This window comes from Octopus sinensis, linkage group LG2 (assembly GCF_006345805.1).
Source record: "Octopus sinensis linkage group LG2, ASM634580v1, whole genome shotgun sequence".
NCBI classification, from domain to species: domain Eukaryota; kingdom Metazoa; phylum Mollusca; class Cephalopoda; order Octopoda; family Octopodidae; genus Octopus; species Octopus sinensis.
The window spans coordinates 43,171,615-43,196,614 of record NC_042998.1 but is presented as its reverse complement, the minus strand read 5'-3'; the positions used below and the strand labels follow the sequence as shown (position 1 = coordinate 43,196,614).

Here is a 25,000-nt window from a genome sequence, read left to right as displayed (position 1 = left end):
TATAGATGTTTATATGAATATATATATGTATATATGTATATATTTATAAGTGTACATATATATTTATATATATGTATATGTATACATGAATATATACATGTATATATATATATATATATATATATATACTCATTACTCTTTTTAATCTTTTACTTGTTTCAGTCATTTGACTGTGGCCATGCTGGAGCACCGCCTTTACTCGAGCAAGTCAACCCCAGGACTTATACTTTGTAAGCCTAGTACTTATTCTATCGGTCTTTTTCGCCAAACTGCTAAGTTGCGGGGACATAAACACACCAGTACCGGTTGTCAAGCGATGTTGGTGGGACAAACACAGACACACAAACATATACAAATCAGAGAATGAATTATAATTCTTAGTATATACATAACTTCAAATACTTTGAAAGTGGTTCCCACATAAAATTCAGGAGTGGATCCCTTTTCAAAATAAATGCAGATACGAACTGCAAAATGCAAAACCTCATATACTGCATTACCTGCCCAAATGGCAAAGAAAAATTACATTAGCAAAACAAATAATTCCCTCTGCCAATGTACAAGAATCCATAGGCAACATATCCGACTAGAGGAATTATGCAAGATTTCATTAAGTAAGCATCTGCAAATATGCAGTGACAGAAAATTCGGAACTTCTCCCTTTTACAAATGTGCGCAGGATGATCCACAATACCAGAAAGCAATGGAACTACATTTCATCAAAAAATTCTCTCCAAAATTGAATGTTTGAAAGAAAAGCAGAGACAGTATATTTTGTAAGTGTTATACTAATGTTCTCTAATGCAAAATCATGAAACTGAAAGAGGCATGGTTGAAGCTACACAGTATAAACATGGACACGTTACCAAACACATGCACACACACACACCTCATCAAGGGATTCTCCCCGAAATTGAATGTTTAAAGGTAAAGTGGAGAATTTGTATTTTTCATTTCTAAAAGTGGCTCATCTCTATAAATGATCAAATAAATATATGTGTAGCATTGGGAGGTATATAAATATATATTTTTCATTTTATTTTATTTATATATTTTTTAAATTGTTAATTTGCAAATATTATACTAATGTTTTTTTCATGCAGAACTACATTTCATCAAAAAATTCCCTCCAAAATTGAATGTTTGGAAGAGGATTCAGTACATTTTGTATTCTAAATATAACTGAAAGAGGAAAAAAGAAGGAAAAGGGGAAGAGAAAGCAAAATCACTTTCCGTGATGACCAAACAACGCCTGTTTTCTTTTTGTTTTGTTTTTTTATGAAGAGGTCACCATCCATAAATCCATTCCAATACAGGACTAAAAAAAGGACTAAAAAAGAAAATTAATAAATGAATGGTGAATAGGAAGGGGTATACCCCTTCTCTCTCTCTCCCTATAGCTATCTGTCTCTCTGTCTGACTATTTATCTATCTATTTATCTATCTATTATGTATGTATGTATGTATGTATGTATGTATCCATCCATCCATCTATCAGCCTATCTATCTATCTATCTGTCTATCTATCTATCTATCAGCATATCTAACTATCTATCTATCTATCCAGATATCTATCTATCTATCTATCAGCCTACCTATATTTTTATATATCCATCTCCATTTTCATGGAACCTCACCCAAAAAACAACAAAAAAACCCACAAAACATCTGTTTTATATAAATGAACAAGCTGTTCGTACATTCAAAAATTTTATTTGACAAGTTCGAGAAAGGATCGGAAACGCCAATAAAATGAAGAAATAAAAAGATTTTTTCGAAAATTCTGATGACTTTTTTCTCAATACTCAATTTATGTACATTACACCTAACACTCTATAGGAAAGAAAACTCCAAATGACCCGTTCTTGTTTTCTTTGTATCGTCTATCTGGATGTTTTGTTGTCCCTATTTTGTATCACCTGACTGTCTGGATGTTTTGCATTCTTGTCCTGTGTTGTATTTCATGCATGCATGCATGTATGTATGTATGTATATATGTACCTGTATATGTATGCATATATATATATGCCTGTATATGAATGCATATACGTGTGCGTATGTGTGTGTGTGTGTGTGTATTTTTACCCCCACCATCACTTGACAACCGATTTCTCCTACTAAAGGCGGTGTTCCACCATAGCTGCAGTCCCATGACTGAAACAAGTAAAACAATAAAAATCTTTGACATTTTAATCCTGAGCACCATTGGGTATCTCTGGTAATATATATATATATATATATATATATCTATGTATGTGTGTGTGTATGTGTATATATATATCTGTTTGTGTGTGTGTATATGTGTATATGTATTTATATGTATATATGTATCTATATATATATATATATCTATATGCATGTATATATGTGTATATATATATATATATATATATATATTTATGTGTGTATATATATATATATGTGTGTGTGTGTGTGTGTGTGTATGTATATATGCCTGTATGTATATATGTATGTCTGTATGTATATATGTATGTATGTATATATGTATGTATATACATATATGTGTATGTGTGTGTATACACATACATATGTATGTTATATGTTTGTGTATTTATTCAGCAATAATATTTTTTAAAATAACCATCCCCAGATATAGCAATATGTTTCAACACACAATTTCAAATGAGAAATCTTGCACGAGAAATACTTAAATATAATAAATTAATTTTGCCAGTTGTAAAATGCAGAGACATTTAATGTTTCCAACTCTTGTTGCACCAACACGAAGCTGGTTGCAATAAAATATATACCAGGGAGAAAGAGAAAGAAAGAGAGAGAGGGAGTTAAAGAATGCATTCACACACACACACAAACCTATGTGTTTGTGTATTTTAACCTAAGAAAGAGTGAGAGAGAGAGAGACAAAGAGTGCAGATAGCGGAAAGCAAGGAATACATATACACGTACAACTCTTACTCTTTCTCTCAAATTTATCCAATGAATTGCTCTCATAGTTTATCTCTTTTTTCTCTCCTTTCTCATTCTTTTTCTATTCTTTCTTTCTCTCTGCCATTCTTCTCTCTTCTTTCTCTCTCCTGTCCTATAACTTCTTTCTTTCCCCCTTACTCTCTCTCTCTTTACAGAATAGAAAAAGACAAAACAAAATGGCCACACTTTTTTGATATACAGATGGAAATATGTAAAACTGAATTGGATTTAACTGCATTGCTTGTTTTGTAAAGCAAAACAATTTTTGCTATCACTTGTCTCACGATGTAGTGAATATATATATATATATGTAATTCTGTGAGGGTACATTCACTAACTTTTGAGTTCTATGCAGACTCACAGAATTTAAGAACTTTCATTCATATCAATATTACCATATAAATTTACCCCTGAAAAAATTTTATCCCCTAAATTATGCTAGTATCTCTGAAAAATTTCATTTTATTAAGGAAATATTAATTTGCCAAATTTCAGAAGAGAAAGGGTAGAAAATTCCTCAAGTTTCTTTTTTTGGCTCTGTAGTAAGACGTATGCTTCCCAACCACATGGTTCCAGGTTCAGTCTCACTATATAGCACTTTGGACAAGTATCTTGTACTGCAGTCTTAGGCCGACCAAAGCCTTGAGAGTGGATATGGTAGACAGAAACCGAAAGATGCCTGCCTCGTGTGTGTGTGTGTGTGTGTGTATATATATATCTGTAAAATAATATGTGACAATTATTCGGTAGCCAAGATATTTACATAATATTGAGGTCTCTTTCTTTCTTTTGTTATCTTACAGTTTTTACCAATATATATATATATATAAAACAGTACTTGGAGAATAAGAACGGAACGTATCGAATCGACGCGAGGGCACTGTCAAACAATAGTGTAATAAATAAAATATATGCATACATACAAACATATATGTACGTACCTAAATCTACATGTATATATACATGCATATATAAATATATATACGTGAGTACAGGACACCACAACTAGATATATATATATATATATATATTTATATAATAAGCAAAGTAGATAGATAGAAAATCTCTAGAGATTTTCTGACTAGCTACTTTGCTTGTTGCAAGATCAGTGACTGGCTGTCACTTATTTTCCTATATATTGCAAGCTGGAGCAAACTACTGCTATTTCTAGCAGATGGATGTCCACCACTGAGAATGAGCACGATTAACTCGAAACCAGACGGTTTGGTGGTTCCGTCATTGCTGGAAGTTGGTGGGGGTTCGCTACCCTGCTTGCAATATATATGTATATATATATATATATATATATACTTTTATTTGTTTCAGTCATTTGACTGCGGCCATGCTGCAGCACCGCCTTTAGTCGAACAATTCGACCCCACGACTTCTTTGTAAGCCTGGAACTTATTATATTGGTCGAACCGCTATGTTACTAGGACGTAAACACACCAACATCGGTTGCCAAGCGATGGTGATGGGACAAACATAGACACACAAATACACTCACATACATATACGATGGGCTTCTTTCAGTTTCTGTCTACCAAATCCACTCACAAGGCTTTGGTCGGCCCTAGGGTATAGAAGACACTCGCTCAAGGTGCCACGCAGTGGGACTGAACCCAGAACCATGTGGTTGGGAAGCAAGCTTCTTACCACACAGCTACGCCTCCTTCTTCCCTTCTTTCCTGAGCGTCCAATAATACTTTATTTGTTCCACGTCCTTGCGTTGTTGTGTTTTTTTGTTTTTGTTTTCTTGTTTGGATTAACTTTATATATATATATAAATACACACACACACAGATTGCATCGATAACCAACTGGGGGAGGTGTCCTCCTGGGGTTGAAAATTCTAGTAACGTTGGTTTCTACGGTCATGTCGAAGTGGCGTTAAACATTACTCTTTACTCTTTTACTCTGTTTCAGTCATTTGACTGCGGCCATGCTGGAGCACCGCCTTTAATCGAGCAACTCGACCCCGGGACTTATTCTTTTGTAAGCCCAGTACTTATTCTATCGGTCTCTTTTGCCGAACCGCAAAGTAACGGGGACATAAACACACCAGCATCGGTTGTCAAGCAATGCTAGGGGGACAAACACAGACACACAAACACACACATGCATATATATACATATATACGACGGGCTTCTTTCAGTTTCCGTCTACCAAATCCACTCACAAGGCTTCGGTCAGCCCGAGGCTATAGTAGAAGACACTTGCCCAAGATGCCATGCAGTGGGACTGAACCCGGAACCATGTGGTTGTTAAACAATCTACTTACCACACAGCCACTCCTGCGCCTATATTATACATATTTATATTGTGTGTCTTTGCGTTTGTCTTCCACTACTACTTGACAACCGGTGTTGGTTTGCTTACGTCCCCATAACCTAGCAGTTCGGTAAAATGGGTGGTAGAATAAGTACCAGGCTTTAAGAAAATAGCACTGGGGTCGATTCATTTAAAAGACCGAACCAAGTAAAAGATTAGAGATAAAATATAATTTATGAGAAAACTGAAGTCGAAATGCAGGAAATATCGCCTGTCCCCCCATTTTTTTTTCTTTTCTTTTCTTTCCTTTTTATGTTCCACATTAAATCTCGACATGATGGTAATCTAAACCACCCAAGGTGGCAAGCTGGCAGAAACGTTAGCACGCCGGGCGAAATGCTTAGCGGTATTTCGTCTGCCGCTATGTTCTGAGTTTAAATTCCGCCGAGGTCGACTTTGCCTTTCATCCTTTCGGAGTCGATAAATTAAGTACCAGTTACGCACTGGGGTCGATATAATCGACTTAATCCGTTTGTCTGTCCTTGTTTGTCCTCTCTGTGTTTAGCTCCTTGTGGGTAGTAAAGAAATTAGGTAATCTAAACCACCCGAAAGATGTTTATTGAAAATAACGTTAAAAATACCCATTTTTCTGAAAGTTATGTGCAAACAGACCGAGGCGTGTGAAGTAACCGAAACATTTCTCACCTCAATCTTTAATCAACATCATGTAAAATGAATGAACTTTATTCGTATAATCTTTAACTTCTTTCATTAATTAGACTGCGGCCGTGCTGGAGCATCGCCTTGAAGAACTTTGTCAAACAAACCTATCCAGGTACTTTATTCATTTGTTTTGTAAAGCCGAGTACTTATTCTATCAGTCTCTTTTTACCGAACCGCTAAGTTAGGTGTACGTAAACAAACCAGCACCGGTTGTCAAGAGGTAGCGTGTGAGGCAAACACAAAGGCGGTAGTTTAAAAAGTGTGGTCCCGGTTCGCGCACTCGCGTACTCGCCCGTCCGCGCTAGCTAGTCGTGACTAGTCGATCCTTTGTGTTTTTGTGTTTTAATTACTTTGTGTAAATAAATTATTTATTTTGTGTTTTATTTACTTTGCTAGGTAGTCGTTCTAGGATCGACAAGTCACGACTAACTGGCGCGGATGCGTGAGTACGCGACTGCGCGCACCGGGACCACTCTTCTCAAATAGTACCCACAAAGGCACACACACACACACACACACACGCGCGCGTACACACGAGATTGACTTCTTTAATTTTCCGTCTAACAAATCCACTCGAAGGCTTTGATCAGCCCGGAGCTATAGTAGAAGTCATTTATCCAAGATGCCACGTTGTGTGACAAAACCCAGAACAAGGTGGTTGGAAAGCAAGCCATGCCCGCGCCTAATTTTATTTTTAAAAATCCATTTTTCAGAAAGTTTTGAAAACAAATGTTTAAGGGCTCGTTTATGTAATTATGTCACATATATATATAGCGAGAGAGAAAGAGAGATGTTTATGACGAATAATTTTATCAAACTTGCATGTTATGAAAATTACTGGGTCATATCTCCGTTGTATTCTCTGTTTAATATTGTCAACTGGTTATTGCTACGTTAAAAGTGACTTTTCCCTGAAAGTTATCAAAATAAGCGTCTGCCACGATATATATGTTTACTCACACCCGCTGTTACATTTGAAACACTCACGCACACACACATCGTTGTATCAAGACGCGTTTTACAGATACATTCATGCCTCTGCATTCTTTACTGGTTTCGGTCAATGAACTGTGACTATACCGGGGCAACGGCTTCAAACGTTAACCATATCGATTTCTATCGCCAACTCATTTAATCTACCCAACAACTTTTTCTCGAAGCGTTTAGTTACAGGACCTAAAGACAAACACTTTCTTTTAAGACCGTAAACGTAATGAAGAAAAAGAGAGGGAGAGGAAGAGTTTCTGTCTATCAAATTCCAAATTTCTCTTACAAAATATTACAAAATATTGGTCAGTGAAAGACACTCGACCAAGGTGCTATGATGTAATATCGAACTCGGAATCACGTGGTTGCGAAGTGAACTACATAACTACAAACACATACGCACACACAGACATCGCACACGCACGACCCCATACAATCAATATACAACTATTTACATGGCCTATGCAATTGTGTTAACGCGTACAAATATATGTAAAATGTTCGTTCGTTATGTTGTCGTATGTGCTGTAAATTCAATTTTGACTTGTTTTACATAGAAACCGTTATTATTAATAAACGAATTTCGATATAAAATTAACTGGAAAAAAAAATCACTTACATTTTTTAGCGTCCAATTTAGTAACAATCCAGATTGCTGGAAAACCCCCTGAACATTTATGTTAAGTTCCGAAGTCCGCTTTCACTAAAGACCAAATGATCTGTTTGAGACCTGTGAGAAAGAAAAGGACAGATTTAAAAGATCATTGAGCAAAATCGAAAATTAATACAACATAAAAATAAACATATTTATCAGCTTTAACTTCATGTTGATGAAATATATAAGTTTATTTTCTAATAATTTTAATGAAATTATTACAAATTAATGGATTTCTTTGATTTTATACACTGAACGTAAACATTTCGTTACCTTTAAACTTTACACGAGATTTTTACGTCTGGACAAATTATCAAAACAGTGTAGCAAAATCCTAATTTTAAAAAAATGCGGTAATTGTTTCGAAAAAATTGTCAGTTTATAAAAGATAAGAAACGATCAAATTACAATTAATAAATACAATTCAAAAACATAATTATTCTTACAAAATCCTTCGGCAATCTTACATTTGTAACGTTCATAAACGTTATCATGGCAAAAGCTCCACTGGATAAAGTACTGAAGTTTTTTTGTTTGTATTTTTGTTTTGTGTGTTGTTGTTTTTGTGCAGCGCAAACATTGAAGATAGGCAAATACTAGACATAAAACAGCGAACAGCTAGAAATAATAGCACATAAATCTCATATCGTAATTTGCCTTAAAAAGAAAAACGGAAGGACACATTGTATAATACAGTACTGGACACACTAGCTAACCCAACCCCTACCCCACAAAACGATTGGAGGATCACGGCCTTTGATCATATGCCTGCTGGGGATGGACTAGTGTCGGTGGTACACGCAGCAAACTACAATAACCTTGTCAACCTGCTGCTATAATAGGCAAGATATCAGTGGCAACCACGACTGTTAAGCAAAAGCAAGTGGATAATTTTAAAACGTTTTGATAAATTAATAAAAATGAAGCATATTAAATTAACAGCCGTATTTTCAACAGTTCTTGTAAATATTTTATAAATATACTTCATAAACACAGACACACTGAATAGTTTGATTCGAATGAATAAGAAACAAGAAACTAAATAAACGAAATAACAGTTTCTTACTTTCCAAAAGTAATAATTATTCATTTGACAAGGTTTTATAAGACGTTTATAATAGAAGAGTGGTCGTGATTACTTCAGATAAATCTCTTTCTTTCTTTCTTTCTTTCTTTCTTTTCTCTTTCTTTCCTTCATTCTGTTTTTCTTTCCTTCATTCTCTTTTTTCTTTCCTTCCTCAAGTTAGTAGCGAGCTCGCTAACCGAGAGCGCTTAACTCTTGCTCTCCGACACTCCTCAAGTATCATCTCTAATTTGCTAATATTAGTACTTCACTGGTTGATGAATGCTATGAGCTGTAAGAGCAACAGAGAAAATGTTTTGAAGTAATTATAGTTACATCCCTTATTTCAAATCCCATCCGGACCAGTTTTGCTTACATATCTCAGGGGACTGATTAACCCCAGCAAAATACTGAAAGATGATTTAATCAATTATATTACAACTATTTAACTTATAACATTGGCAGAATCGTTAACGCGTTGGATAGCATGCCTCGCGATATTTGCTGCGCTTTCAGTTCAAGTCCTGCTGAGATCAACTTTGTTTTTTATCCTTTCGAAATCGATTTTAAAAATATCCAGGGCGGTGATTTGGAAGATTCTTAAGAGAGTTGGGCAAGATACCTTGTGGTATATGTTTCGGCTCTTTGCACTCTCAAAGCAATTCCTGCGACAGCATTGCTGCCAAACTGTATTTCCAAATCGGCAGCATTTCCCTTGGAGAAACATTGGTATCTTGGAGAGGAAATTTGCATGAATGGGTGAGCACTAGTCTTCAAAAACAATCTTCCCCAGCTCTGCACATGCATGTGAAGATGTAAGATCAAATAGGCACTCACATGTATAGCCCGTTCTAGTGATAAGTTGAGTATTTCAGAAACAGCTGCTGAGGTACTGCATTCCAATGTATTATACCCAGCAACGAACACTATTGAGATGGCAATCTGGTTGCTTACATGTCGACACATGAGAGCCAACATAGTTACACGTGAGTGATGCAATAATCTTGCATGGTTATTGAACTGTAGAGAAAGAAGCGACGTAGATTTTGTGTATATGTGTGTGGACTGATATTCTATCTCATCCGTTGACCACAGCGCGATTTAAACTATGAGCGCAGACAGTCAGAACAAATGCCGAAAGGTATTCAGTGTTCTACGAAATGTTACGTAACTTTAATTTATTGATTTTGGTACACGTCATATCTCTTCTGTCTTTTTCTTGTTTCAGTCATTGGCAGCGGCGGCTCATGTATAGGCACTGCGGAACTGCAGCACCCCCTATTTCCACCCGATATTATCGATAACATTCAATATAACGAGTCCTTTTTTTCTTTAATTCTTTCTTTATACTTGTACATTATATAATCCTTAAGCTTAATGTCAGCAGTCATCCTCCAGTTTATGAAAAAAATACAAAAATCCCTGAATAGAACTATGCGCTTCGCACATCCAGCGATGCGGTATTTGGCTGTTGTTCGCATGCTCACATGTCCGTGGGAGAGAGAGCGCTCCGTGAACAACAGTGCCAACCCCGGTGTTCTGTTGGAAGGAGGTGCTTCTTTTTGACTCCGCATGTGTTGTGCTTAAAAACGTGTTTATATTCTTGAATGCGATAAAGTGTAGAATTAGATTATTACCCTGCTTCCAGTTTCAGTGTTGCTACCAGGATTTGAAAAATGGGGCACATTCCTACCCTGCTATTTTGTGATTTAGGGAGGATTTTTGAAAAACAAGGGGGAATTCGCGGCGATGTTCAGTGAACAAATTAAGCACGCTGCACGGCAGTGGCTAAAACGCGAACCGATCAAGTTTACGTATAAATTTTTTTTTTTTATATCTTTGTTTCCTTTTAGACAATATTAAAACAACGACTAAAAATATTTCTGAAGCAGCACCCCAACTAATTTTATCTACGAGCAGCCACTGGTCATTGGGTTATGGCAACGGTTGGGTACCACTCTGAATGGGGTTTTGTCGAATAAATCGACTCTAGTACTTATTACTGATTTTTTAAGGTCTAGTAGTTATGGTATTTCTTTTATCGAACTGCGCTAAGTTACGGTAATGTTAGACACACAAACGTGCGCATGCGCGCATGCGCGCACACACACACACATACATACAATCCCTACACATTTTGTCTCTTTTTAAAAAATTTTTTTCTTCTCAACCCTTCCTATCGGAAAGAGTAAGCTTGAAACGTCAAAGACTTCCATTCTTCCCGAGCGTCAAACTAGTACACCTGATTGTTGTTCCCTCACCTGTCTTGTTTTCGTTAAACTTGAATTGCATACATACATACATACATACATACATACATACATACATACATACATACATACATACGGTAGTCTTCCACATAGTTTCCGTCTATCAAATTTATTCACAAGGCTTTGGTCGGCCAGGGACTATAATTGAAGACAATCCTCGAAGTTATTGCGCAATAGGACCGAAGCCAAAACCTCGTAGCTGCAAAGCGAGTTTCTAAACCAGACAGCCATGTTTTCTTCTCTTGTCTTGAGACAGCATTCACCCGGGGTGGGTTGAGCTGGCTTCATTCATCCTCAATGAATGAAACGGTGAAACGGAACTGTCAGAGCTATGCCGTCGGAGACTTCGGTTTCTAATAGGGCCACCCAAGGCAGATTGTTCTGACACCCGGCGGTATCAGAGCCGCACCCGGCTTACGGGGCTCTGGTGAACAGAAGCATCTGATCCGGCAACAGGCGACTTCAACCCGTCCTGTCCCTGCATCTGTGGAAAATCTACGGCAAACAAGACGTTCTCCCAACAGGGATATACTTGCGGCTGGGAACCGCTAGTAAATTTCCTATTCCCAAGATCCTTCAAACGTTCCTCATGTACATCGCACCATCTACAGACAGCCATGTCTGCGCCAAGCAGACCATATTTTTCATTTCTTTTCTTTTTTTTCTATGGATATTAACTGTTACATATCGAGTGAAGACGTACATGGTTCTAACAACTAGTGTCGGATTAAGCTAGGAACAAAAGTAAAATATGCTATAAACTGTGCTTTGCCAGAGGCCTGTTGTTTAACTAAATGCTTTATTAATAGATCCTCTACTGCTTGCAAATTTTATGACCGATTAGTCGTTTAAGATTGAAAACTCGGAATACTTCAGAACTCCAATACACTTTACATTAAATGCATGCAAGCCATCAATTCCGATTCAGTGATTCTGTACTTGTTCTGTTACAATAGTACTATTTACTGTCGTTAACTTTTATGAACGACTGGGTGTTTAAAGCTGATCCAGTACCCAGAATACTTTCAACATCTAATACATGTTAAATTGAACAAATTATAGTAATCAAATTGAATGGCAACAGTAAATGGGCAGGCTTACTTCGTTTTTGTCGAATGCTAATTAATAGACTTGTCGTTCTGTTTCTCTATTTCGATGCATAAATTCGTCATACAATAATTGAGCTTAATGATTAAGATCGCTTGAACGAATCAGATTATTTTACTAATATATTATACAAATCGAAATGTTAACAATTCCCATTAAATCAAATCGACATTGTTTACATACATACATAATACATACATACATAGTTTCTAGCTGAACCTGATGTTTTTTTAGCAAAACTTTGCCGTAAATAACAAGTTTAACTTGATATGGTCGCATTTTCAACACTAGACTAGAAAACAAATTCTGTTATTACTGAAAATATCTTAACGGCATACCTACACAAGAATGCTCCTCTCCTACCGATTTTGTTTCCTCATAACCTTCAGAAAAAGGGATCTTTTTTATATGAAATTTTCTACAAATATCTTTCACATGGCGTACATTTCGATTACATCAGAATTTCATGTGCAAAAAATAAAGAAAATAATGGGCGCGTACATAAACATACTAATACACATATCACACGCACGCGCGCACACACACATACACGCGCGCGCACACACACAAACTTAATTAATGCACACACACCCCAAAAAAAAACGGAGAAAAAACACTAGAAAAAAACCACAACGCGAAGACGTGGTACATGCAATGTATTAATAAGATATTCAGGGAAGGAAATAAAGGGTGTTTTTATGTTTCGAGCAAAGCTCCTCTTCAAAAACAGGAGACAGTGGAGGGTCCAAAAGAAAAGGGAGAAAATTAAACTTTGAAATTTAAAAAAAGTTGTCATGTGTGTCGGTATGTGTGTGAGCGCCAACCATTTTTTTTTTTTTTACATTAAATTCTTATATAATCATAATCTACACCATCTTTAAAATACCCATTTCTTTAAAAAATACCTATTTTTCTGGCAGCTAAGAGGAAACAAAATAGACTCGTGCGATTTTGCCGAAACTCCTCTCTGCTCTCTCCGAAATTTTTTTCACAATAAATTCCGATATAATTCCGCCGAGGTCGACTTTACCTTTCATCCTTACGGGGTCGATAAATCAAGTACCAATTGCCCCCCCCCCCCGCTTCCCTCCCCAAAATTATTTGGCCTTGTGTCTAGAGTAGAAAAGAATAAATTCCGATATATAATTAGACTATATTTGTTGAAAATTTCATGAGAAATATATCCATTTTTCTGAAAGTTGTGAAGAAACAAATTCAGGCGGGAAAATTAATTTAAATTCTGTTAAGGCTGTGAATAATTCATACATCTTAATTCCTTCAACAACAATGTATTAGTGATTTCATGTAGCGATGTAACATTTCGTTTTGGCTCAAAACGAATTAAGCCTCTATATAGGAAAAGGCTGCGCATTAATATTCGGCACGATGAGAGCACCTTAATCGTCGCCGCCAGGGTCAATATCTTAAAGGTTTCGAACATATCAGTTTGCAAGTAAATATCATGTTTTTATGTACAAATAAATGAATAGTGACATTATTGTATTCATTTTCATCCATTCAGCTTTTTGCTAGTGATGTACTTGCATAGCAAGTGACCTGATCTGACATCGTGTGCTGGAACGAAAAGAATTGCAGCGTGGAAGGTGTTTATAAGCCCTTTAAGAAACACACAAAAACCGTTAGATTCACTTCAACATTTAAATTCAATTTGCCAAAATATTTTCGTCGCTTTGAGACCGCGACCTGTTCACTGACAAAATTCCGTGATGCACCACGAAACTGAAGTGAACAGGTCGCGGTCTCAAAGCAACGAAAATGTTTTGGCAAATTAAATTTAAATATTGAAGTGAATCTAACGGTTTTTGTGTGTTTCTTAAATGGCTTATAAACACCTTCCACGCTACAATTGTTATATATATATATATATATATATATATATATATATATATATAAGAGGAAAAAATCTATCAGAAAGGAACTCTATATCTCTTTTAAAAAAATATCTTTTGATAAGCATAACAAATGCGCAACCGGTAAAAAGAACTTTCACCTAATTAAATTACTTAAATTATTTTGTCAGCATTTTCTTCATTTCCTTTATATATATATATATATATATAGATAGATAGATAGATAGATACATACATACATACATACATACATACATACATATAGATATAGTTAATCCAAACATGGAAACACAAAGAGAAAACACAACAACGCGAGGACGTGGAACAAGTATAGTATTGGACCCTCAGGAAAGAAGGAGTGTTTAACGATTCGAGCGGAGCTCTTCGTCAGAAACATAGGAAAAGGAGAGATCCAAAGAAGGGAAGACAGAGGAGAAAAATTGCCAACGGTACACACGCGGTCATATTTTGAATGGATATCTTTATATATAAAAGTGAAGTTGTGTGTCTGTCTCCTACGATTTAGATTCCTAACTACTCCCACATTTTGCGGTGCAGTTTAACCAAAACTGGGTATCTTATAATCGTGATTCATATCGAGCCCTTCTGGGTATTAGCGCGCGTCTACGATGAGTCTACGATTTAAAAAAAAAATTACCGTCGTTTTTCCCCATTTCAATGCATTTTTTCGCTATTATATAAGGGAGGTAACTCTCTAAAAATGTCTACGATGAGTCAACGATTTAAAAAAAAAATTACCATCATTTTTTTTCCATTTTTAATGCATTTTTTTGCTAGTTTTTGGCTATAACACTCTAAAAATGCTTATATAGTTATTTCCCTTACAAACCCGAGCAACGCCGGGCAATACTGCTAGTATATATATATAGTTAATCCAAACAAGAAAACACAAAAAAAAACACAGCAACGCGAGGACATGGAACACATAAAGTATTATTGGACGCTCAGGAAAGAAGGGAAGGACTCTCCCGTCGAAGACGACGTATGAGCGTCAGCTTTTGCTGAACGACCAACACAAATGATTTGTTTATAGTGATCAAATGTATTTGTTATACGTTAGCGCACTCCCGCCTTCAAGTCGACGTTGCATGAACAGGTGCACGGTGTACCACACGTCAGGTGTCGAAATGAATGATGTGTGTGTGTATAGACATACATACATACATACAGTGTATATTTACGCGCACACACACACACACACTGCTCCTTCAAATACGCAGTTTGATACATAAAAATCATGAGTGCAATTACAATTCGGTAACAAAGCTATTTTGAAATTTAGGCCACTACATGCGCACACTATCTCAGCCCCACTGATGTAAACTGAAGATAAATTGATATCCTAGTTGAACAACCTTGCTCTCTGTCTGTCTGTCTCTCTCTCTCTCTATATATATATATATATATGTATATATATATATATATATATATTATATATATATATATATATATATATATATATATATCTCCCTCTGTACATATACTCTCTATTATAGGCACAAGGCCAGATATTTTGGGGCAAAAGACTAGTCGATTACATCGGCCGCAGTGTTTGGTACTTAATTTGTTGACCCCGAAAGGATAAAATGCAAAGTCGACTTCGGCGGAATTAGAACTCAGAACGTAAAGACAGACAAATTGCCGCCAAGCATTTTCCCGGCGTGCTAACGCTTCCGTCAGCTCGCCACCTTTCTCTCCCTGCATGTGTGTGTGTGTGTGTTTATACACATACATATGTGTGTAAAATGAAAAAAAAGTTAAAACTAAACCTCCTCCCTACCTTTACCAACTTTTGCTTGCAGACTCATAATCGACGATGCTTACAACAATTAAACCTACAAAACTGAAGAAATTAGGATTTTGGCGCGCTAGATTATCTATGATACTGTTCGATATGAATGCCATGTGTGTGTGTGTGTGTGTGCGCGCGCACGCTCAATACAAATATATATATAAGGTTGTTTACTATGGCCGGTCAGAGAGTGACCATTGGCTTCACACTTTTAAAGCATTTAGCTGTATAGGCGACTCGTCAGACTTATATGTTCCTGAGTCTGACGAGTCGCCTATACAGTTAAGCGCTTTATAGCGTAAAGCAATGGTCACTTTCTGACTGGCCGTAACAATCAACCTTCTAAATATATTACAGCATTAAAGTTTTAGAGCGTGCTTCGAATATATGAACTGTAGATCAAGAGGAAACTAAGTCACCGGCATACTTGAACCGATAAGTCCATCCACATACACATGCACTCATACTTAGATTACTTTGGTTTAATCACACAGACGTTTCACTGTCATATAAACATGGTATGCTTAAAGATACAGTTGGTATTTATCATAAAATCAGTTAAGCCGCATGTAAACAACTCAGATGACAATATTCTGTAACAAAACTGAGAACAGTTTTTTTTTTCATAGATTTACTTATGGGCGCAGGTATGGCCCTTGTGGATAAGAAACTCGCATTGCAACTTCGTGGTGTCGAGTTCAGTCCCACTGTACGATACCTTGGGAAAGTATCATCTGCTATAGCTCAGGGTTGACCGATGACTTGTGAATGAATTTGGTAAACGAAAACTGTGGAAGCACGCCGCATATATATGTATGTATATATATATATATATATATAAATGCGCCCTTATAAAGCCTAGCCAGGCTCATGGGTCCGGTTTCCCGGTTTCTATGGCGTATGTGTTCTCCAGCTGGACGGGACGCCGGTCCATCGCAGCGTTACTCATTTTTGCCAGCTGAGTGGACTGGAGCAACGTGAAATGAAGTGTTTTACTCAAGAACACAACGCATCGCACAGGAATCGAAACCACAATCTTACAATCATGATGCTGACACCCTAACCACTAAGCCACGTGCCTACACGCACACACACACACACACACGCGTGTGTGTATATATATATATATATATATATATATATATATATATATATATATATATATATATATATATAATATATATATATATATATATATATATATATATATATATATATAGGCGCAGGAGTGGCTGTGTGGTAAGTAGCTTGCTAACCAGCCACATGGTTCCGGGTTCAGTCCCACTGCGTGGCATCTTGGGCAAGTGTCTTCTGCTATAGCCTCGGGCCGACCAAAGCCTTGTGAGTGGATTTGGTAGACGGAAACTGAAAGAAGCCTGTCGTATATATGTATATATATATATGTATGTATGTGTGTGTATATGTTTGTGTGTCTGTGTTTGTCCCTCTAGCATTGCTTGACAACCGATGCTGGTATGTTTACGTCCCCGTTACTTAGTGGTTCGGCAAAAGAGACCGATAGAATAAGTACTGGGCTTACAAAAGAATAAGCCCCAGGGTCGATTTGCTCGACTAAAGGCGGTGCTCCAGCACGGCCGCAGTCAAATGACTGAAACAAGTAAAAGAGTAAAGAGTAAAGAGTATATATATGTATATATATATATATATATATATATATATATATATATATATATATATATATTATATATATACATTTATATATATATATGCATAGCTGAAAAAAGATTAGAGATCCATACGAATCAAATTTTTATATATAAAGGATGGAGGTGGAAATAGCACAGAAATAAGTCTAAGCCATTTCAATTTAAGAGTGAATTTAATAAAAAATGATTTTAAAAAATTATATAAAGAAGTTATTACCGGTTTTGATGAATCTCATCAAATATCAATAAAAATTTATAAAAATTTTAAAGTAAAAACAGTTTATCTTCTGTCTGAAGACATGTTCTTGACCCCCAGACAGAAGATAAACTGTTTTACTTCAAATTTTATAAATGTTTACTGATATTTAGTTAGTAAGAAGTAATATTTTCCCTCTAAAATTGAAATGTCTTACACTTAATTTTGTGCTATATATATATATTATTGCTAGTGGATCATATATCCGAAAAAGAAGCACACTATAAAAGTTAGAGCAGTAATATATTTACATGAAATTAAATATATGTCCGGTCTCGATCCATAAAGGCGCCTATACAGCTCAATGCTTTGTAAGTGCGAAGCCAAAGGTCACTCTCTGACCGGCCATAATAAACGATGTAATATACAGATATAGATATATAGATATATATAATTAATCCAAAAAAATAAAACGAAGAAACACACACAAGAAGAAAAAAAAATCAACAATGCGAGGACGTGGTACATGCAAAGTATTAACAGATGCTCAGGGTAGGAAAGAAAGTTAGTCTTACGTTTCGAGCAAAGCTCTTCTTCAGAAACAGGGGACAGGAAAGTCAAAGAGAAAAGGAAGACGGAGAAAAAAAAAATCGCCAACAATCGGGTGCCCCAGTATGGCCGCGGCCTTCGGGCTAAAACATTTTTAAGGATTTAAGGATTTTAATCCACATGTACTTACTAACCCGAAGGCACTACAATCCCAGAGTCACATGCAGGGAAAGACGTGGGGATTAGCATGTGAAATGACGCATCATTTCATATTCACATAAGTAAGATAGCAGCAACATGCAGACAACTGACCGGATGGATACTGAGATTCTTCAAGACAAGAGAGCAAGAAAGTATGTTGACCCCGTGGAGAACCTTTGTTCTCGGTCGCCTGGACTATTGTTCCCAGTTATGATCGCCACAGTGCCAAACTAACAGCGGAGCTTGAAGCAGGCCAACTCCACTACACTAAAGATTTTGAAACAGTGTAGTGGATGAGCTATAGGGATAGGTTGAGAAAACTACAGCTTGGTTGAGAAAACTTCGCTCCATGGAGCGAAGGCGTGACAGACACACAATAATATACATATAGAAAATCCTAGAAGGGCTAGTACCTAACTTTGGCATTGAGTGTTATACACGTGCCAGAACTGGCCGCCTTTGCATTGTACTAAAGGTACCGTCCACTCCATCTAAATTCAGGACTAGGTATTGCAATAGTCTAGGGTTCAAAGGCCCACAGCTTTTCAATGCCCTGCCACAAAAATTAAGAAATTTGCATAAGATGGAAGTAGATGTCTTCGAAAAAGAAATTAGACATCCTCCTCTCCACAATACCAACAGCCCGACATGAGGTAGAGACGAGGGCTGCGGAATCAAACTCAGTTATACATCAAATGTACCAACAGCTGGGAAAAAGGCACATACAGGAGTGCTGTTGTGAAACACCCAGACTGAGGAAGTCAGAAAGACCATGGTGGTGCTTCAGCATGGCCACAGCTGCATGGCTGAAACGAGTAAAAGATAGAAAAAGAGTATGTGTGTGTGTGTGTGTGTGTGTGTGTGTGGAGGCGCGTGGCTTAGTGGTTAGGGTGCTGAACTCATGGTCGTAAGGTTGTGGTTTCTATTCATGGACCGGGCGATGCCTTGTGTTCTTGAGCAAAACACTTCATTTTCACGTTGCTCCAGTCAACTCTGCTGGCAAAAATGAGTAATCCTGTGACGGACCAGCGTCCCGTCCAGGTGGGGGAATTTCTACGCCATTTAAACCGGGAAACCGGCCCTTATGAGCTTGGCATAGCTCGAGAAGGAACATATATATATATATATATATATATATATATATATAGGAAAAATTGAAAATGGCGAGAGACGCTCAAGATGTTATTAAATATCTTCATTTAATCGACATGTTTCGAGGGGTGCGTTCAATATACATCCGACAAGATGAATACTGTTCAGCAATGCATCAATCTGTTAAAATGTCTATTTGATGAGCACTGTTGTTCATATCCTCTCTGAGATTGATGCATTTCTGAACAATATTCATCCTGTCGGTAGCATTTTTAATGCATCCTTCAAAACATACATCGATGATAGGAAGACATGAATGATTTAATAACATCTTGTTGAGCGTTTGTCTCCAATTCCGATTTTTCTTATGTTCTCCTAAATACGTCTCGCTTCTGTGCGGTATTAAATCCCACACACTGATTTCTGGGACACTTAAGCAACATTTAGCTACCTTCTAATTATTCCCGTGGATCTTTCCTATATACATACACACATACATACATATATATATATATATATATATATATATATATATATATATATATATATATATATATATATATATATAGAATGCTCGCACGCACACACACATACGGCATTCCTATATATATGGGTGGGGACACATTGGAGAGTTTTTGCTGCATTTTTGACTGAGACAAATATATTTTTTACAGATGTTCACTACTTTACAAAATCTATATTAGCTAAACAGATGACCTTCTTTAATTGCATTAAAAAGATGATAACATCATCTGATCACCATTTCAGCATATAAAGACAAATTTAGATGGGGCAAAATGAGCAACCCAAAACTAGATAAATTTGCCGCTTCAAATTCTCCAGAATCATATGTGGAAATAGATTCACACACATCAATATCTATCCCTATACATAAAAAGCTCCGAAATGCAATATATATATATATATATATATATATATATATTCAAAATATCTTGATCAAATGAAGGAGGATCATGGAACAATGGCACATGATATGAAATTTACGAAACTCGACTAAAATTTTTTAAAAATGATATTCTCTATACTTTCTTGACGATCTTTTGGAGTGGCTCTCTTCCATATATATTTACACACCATGCAGTTAAAGAAAAGAAATTAATAAGAAAAAGGGATGACACTATAAAACGATGGTTATGTTATGTACTTCATTGGCTTACAGCTGTTTCTGCAATAAGATGCAGTGAAATCATAGCTGAGTGTCTGAATAGCGTCCTATAGCTTCATCGGAGCTTCTAACATGAAGTGCAATTTTTCCGGGAAGAAAGGAATTACAGTTGTGCAATATATAGTGAGAAGAAAGGCGGCGAGCTGGCAGAAACGTTAGCACGCCGGACGAAATGCGTAGCCGTATTTCGTCTGCCGTTACGTTCTGAGTTCAAATTCCGCCGAGGTCGACTTTGCCTTTCATCCTTTCGTGGTCGATAAATAAAGTACCAGTTTCGCACTGGGGATCGATATAATCGACTTAATCCCTTTGTCTGTTCTTGTTTGTACCCTCTATGTTTAGCCCCTTGTAGGCAATAAAGAAATATATTTAGTGAGAAGAAATTAGTGTGTGAAAAAAATGACTTGGAATCCAACAGAGAAAAGAACATTGATTGTTAAACACCAAAAAAAAAAAAAAACTATCCAGATATTTTATTAGCAGCTTCAATTACAATTGGATCAAAGTCGAGGAAAAATTTCTTAAAGAATAAAGTACCTGCCACCTGATTATGTTTCCGGCTCTCTCAACTTAAATAACAACTACGCTGATTAAGCTTTATTACTAAAGATGATGCAATACTTGCAATGTTAAGATTTCGAACTGGTAGAGAGGAAATAAGGAGAAATCAGAAATTACTCATTTTACAACGGCCAGCCTCCATTATATTTATATGTGTGTTTGTACATATATATTTATATGTTTTTGTGCCCCTTTCCCATCATTTGTCAGCCGGTGTTGGTATGTTAATGTCCTCCTAACTTAGCAGTTGGGTAAATTTTTAAAAAACTAATACTGGGTCAGATTATTTTCGACTGAAGGCGGTGCCCCAGCGGCATGGTCTCAATCCAACGAATAAAACATATAAAAGATAAAAAGGATAATAATATCTTTATACCCGACATGAAATCAAAATAGAAAAAAAATTTGAAATCAAGGAAATCACAAAATATCATAAATAAAACTAGATCTTACACGCAAAATGTAATCCTGGCAACGTTGTTATTTTGTATGGAATGGGTTTTTTTCTTTTATTGTTTTGTTTTGTTTTTTCTTGATTTGAAACAGATACTGTGTTGTATCTTTAAAGAGTAGTCCTGTTTTGCAAATATGTTTGTTTTTTAAATCTGATCAAGGGATCTGTAAACAATCACAGGTGTGTCGAATTGTTTTGTTATTAATAACTAGGTAATTAAGCTAATAACGATCACAATCAGTGTCTGCGTTGGCAAAAATGACTTCTTCCAAAGTACAGTAATGATTTCCTACATTGGCAAATGTCCACTGACTCTTAGAAGCTTACGTATTCATATTTAATCCATCCCAGCAAGTTGAATACGGCGTATTATTCAGCGGGTAGTTTTAAAAAAATGTGTGTCACTGCGCCCTAGCAAAGCGTGTCAAATTTCTGAGTACACATACACCTTTACAAGGCCTATGAATGAAACGAAATATAAGTACTTAAATACGGGTGTGGATCTGGTGTTATGGAGCTAGCTTTGCAACCAGTGTGCCTTCCTTTCAGTCTCTCTAATCCCTGGTAGACCAATGCCTTGTGAGTGAAAATGGTGCATATATGTACATATATTTATATTTATATTGTGTGTGTGTGTGTGTGTGTGTGTGTGTGTGTGTGTGTGTGTGTGTGTGTGTGTGTGTGTGTTTGTCCCCGCCCACTACTTAAAACGACTGGTGCTGGTTTGTATACATCTCTGTAATCCAGTGGTTCCCATCCTGCGGTACGCGTACCACTTGTGGTACGTGAGGGCTTTCCAGGTGGTACGTGAAGGCTTTCCAGGTGGTACGTGAGCACTTTCGGGGTAATGTGCAATTTTTAGTTTGTGCCGTTTCCAATATTTGGCCAGTATGTGATTTATGCTTTCCAAATCAACCAACCAGTAATCAGTACTTTTCGATTACTGCCATACCAGTGGTTACCTTTTATTCGCTCTCTCTACAGTGATCAGCGCCGTCCAACCAATGCGCGTGGCCTTGAGCATGGCGTGCTGCTATGTGTTTCCTTGAAGGGCACCGCGTACAAAATGTGCTGTGTGCTCATTAACGACACTTGTTTGTTTGGTTTCTGGTGCGTGTCTTTGTTCTCTCTGGGCTGGGTAGAGACTGACTGGGAGCTAGCGAGGAAGGCATATCGTTACAAGTTAATATTTTCTTCATAAAAATGTTTACTACCATATACAAGGTAATCTGGCAACGATTGATTACTTTCATACCCATAATTTTCTTATCGTGTATATTTATTATTATTATTATTATTAGTAGTAGTAGTAGTAGTAGTAGTAGTAGTAGTAGTAGTAGTAATATAATTTTGTATGTTTTTTTTTTTTTGTATTTCTTTATTTCTTGATTGATTAATTTATCTTTTTACTTTTCCACAAGATTTGATAGCATGCCGAAGCGAAACTATGACCCTGCGTACATAAAGTATAGCTTTATTGCAATCGAACGTGGAGGAGAAGCTCTTCCGTAGTGTGTGGTCTGTATGAAGTCCCTTTCCAATGCGGCCATGAAACCCAGCCTGCTCAAACATCATCTTGATCACGCGGACAAGAAGGACTGAGATCAGATTTACTTCCAGTGACTTGGCGAAAACGTAAAGCGGCAGCGCATAGACAAGACTAACCAGATATACCAGAAGAAGGCAGGAACTGTGAAAGCATCCTATGAAGTTGCTCTCTTGGTAGCCAAAAATATGAAGACGCATACCATTGCAGAGTCTCTCGTCATGCCAGCGGCAAAAATTTTGGTCAGGCACATGATTGGAGAGGAGGAGGCGGCGAAGTTTGAGAGTGTTTCCCTCTCTAACAACAATGTACAGCGCCGTATCGAGGAGATGGCTGTCGACATTACCGACCAAGTGAATTAGGGAGTGAGAGCCTCAAAGTATGGGTCTGTCATTCAACTCGACGAATCGACGGACGTCACCGACTGCTGTTGATTATTTGCCTACGTCCGCTTCACGCAGAATAATGCTGTGAAGACTGAGCTATTGCTAAGCCAGGAGCTGTCCAATACAACGAAAGGAAAAATATTTTCGACGTTTTGGACAATTTCTTCAAGCAGAATGAACAGGATTGGATTAAGTTGGTTGGATGCACGACAGATGGGGCTCCATCTATGCTCGGTTGAAAGTCAGGTTTTCAATCCCATGTGTAAGCTGTGTCACTAAACGCCACCGCTGTCCATTGTTTCATACACAGATTCGCCCTTTGTGCTCAGGTGCTTCCTCTGAAATTTTTATCATGCTTTAACCGAGTTATCAGAATCGTGAATTTCGTCGAAACATCGGCTCTGAATACTCGTCTGTTCAAGCTGCTTGCGAAGATTTCGGCTTCGACCACATCTGTTTCCTCTACCACATAGAGGTAATGTGATGAGGCGTCTCTTTGAACTGAGGGATGAATTTGTTTTCTTCACGGAGAAGGAACACGATTTTCAAAAATATCTGGAAGACAAGGAGTATATCTCAAGGTTGGCCTGCCTGTCGGGCATTTTTGGAGCCTCAATCACTTAAATCTGTCGTTTCAAGGGCCCAACTGCACTGTCACAGAGTTCATCTCAAAGCTGGGAGCGTTTGTCCGGAGGTTGGATCTGTGGTTGAAGAACGTGGAGAGCAAACGCTACGGAATGTTCGAACTCTTGACTACACTTGGCGGCGAGCCCAATGATGAATTTGCCCAAGAAATCGCCCGTCACCGCTCACTGCTCAAAACTGAGTTGTTGCATTACTTCCCGGACGTGACATCTTGAGCCTACATCGCCAATCCATCTTCCGTTAATCCAGCCGAGTTACCTGTCAGAACTGGGGAACAAGAGGAACTCATAGATATCCAAGCAGACGAGACAGCAAAGACAAAGCACAAAGAATGCTCTCCTATAGACTTCTGGCTAAGCATGGCCTTCTCGTACCCGACGCTAGCCCGTCACGCTGTTCCCCAGCTACTAATTTTCCCTTCTCGTGGGAGTGTGAGCAGGGATTCTCAGCCTTACTGGCCATCAAGTCGAAGAGCCAGAACCGTCTTACTGCTCCCGGCCATGATTTCCGATGCGCTGTGAGCAAGTTTATGCCCCGCATTGACCTGCTGGTGGAGAAGAGACAGATTCAGTCCTCACATTAAACTGAGTTGTATTCTTTGTTGTTAGTTCTTTGTGTTTTCTACTTGTGATTAAATTGATGTCTGCACGTATTGAGTTTTCCAGAAAAACTCAATACGGCTGTACGAAACCTCAATCACAAAAGGTTGGGAACCACTCCTCTAATCTAATAGTTCGGCAATAAATAGATCGATAGAATAAGGCAAAGTCGACTTCAGCGGAATTTGAACTCAGAACTTAAGACAGG

At 37.3% G+C, this 25,000-nt stretch overlaps 1 protein-coding gene across 4 annotated transcripts in view; it reads right to left on the bottom strand.

Moving 5' to 3' along the window:
- The window catches only part of LOC115232521 (innexin unc-9-like), a 116,534-nt gene extending 94,313 nt beyond the window's left edge, over positions 1–22,221 (bottom strand). Inside the window, exons 1-2 of one of the 4 annotated variants that reach the window (XM_029802434.2) lie at positions 21,616–22,221; positions 7,551–7,661 (exon numbers count right to left, since the gene is read on the bottom strand). In XM_029802434.2, the coding sequence (XP_029658294.1) occupies positions 7,551–7,552 (2 nt within the window). In that variant the 5' untranslated portion in view covers positions 7,553–7,661; positions 21,616–22,221. Of the gene's footprint in view, positions 1–7,550; positions 7,662–8,032; positions 8,455–20,593; positions 20,641–21,615 lie in introns of those variants that run through there. The other 3 variants (XM_036512740.1, XM_029802435.2, XM_029802436.2) reach the window with 3 other exon arrangements.
- Between the last annotated feature and the right edge of the window lie 2,779 nt (positions 22,222–25,000).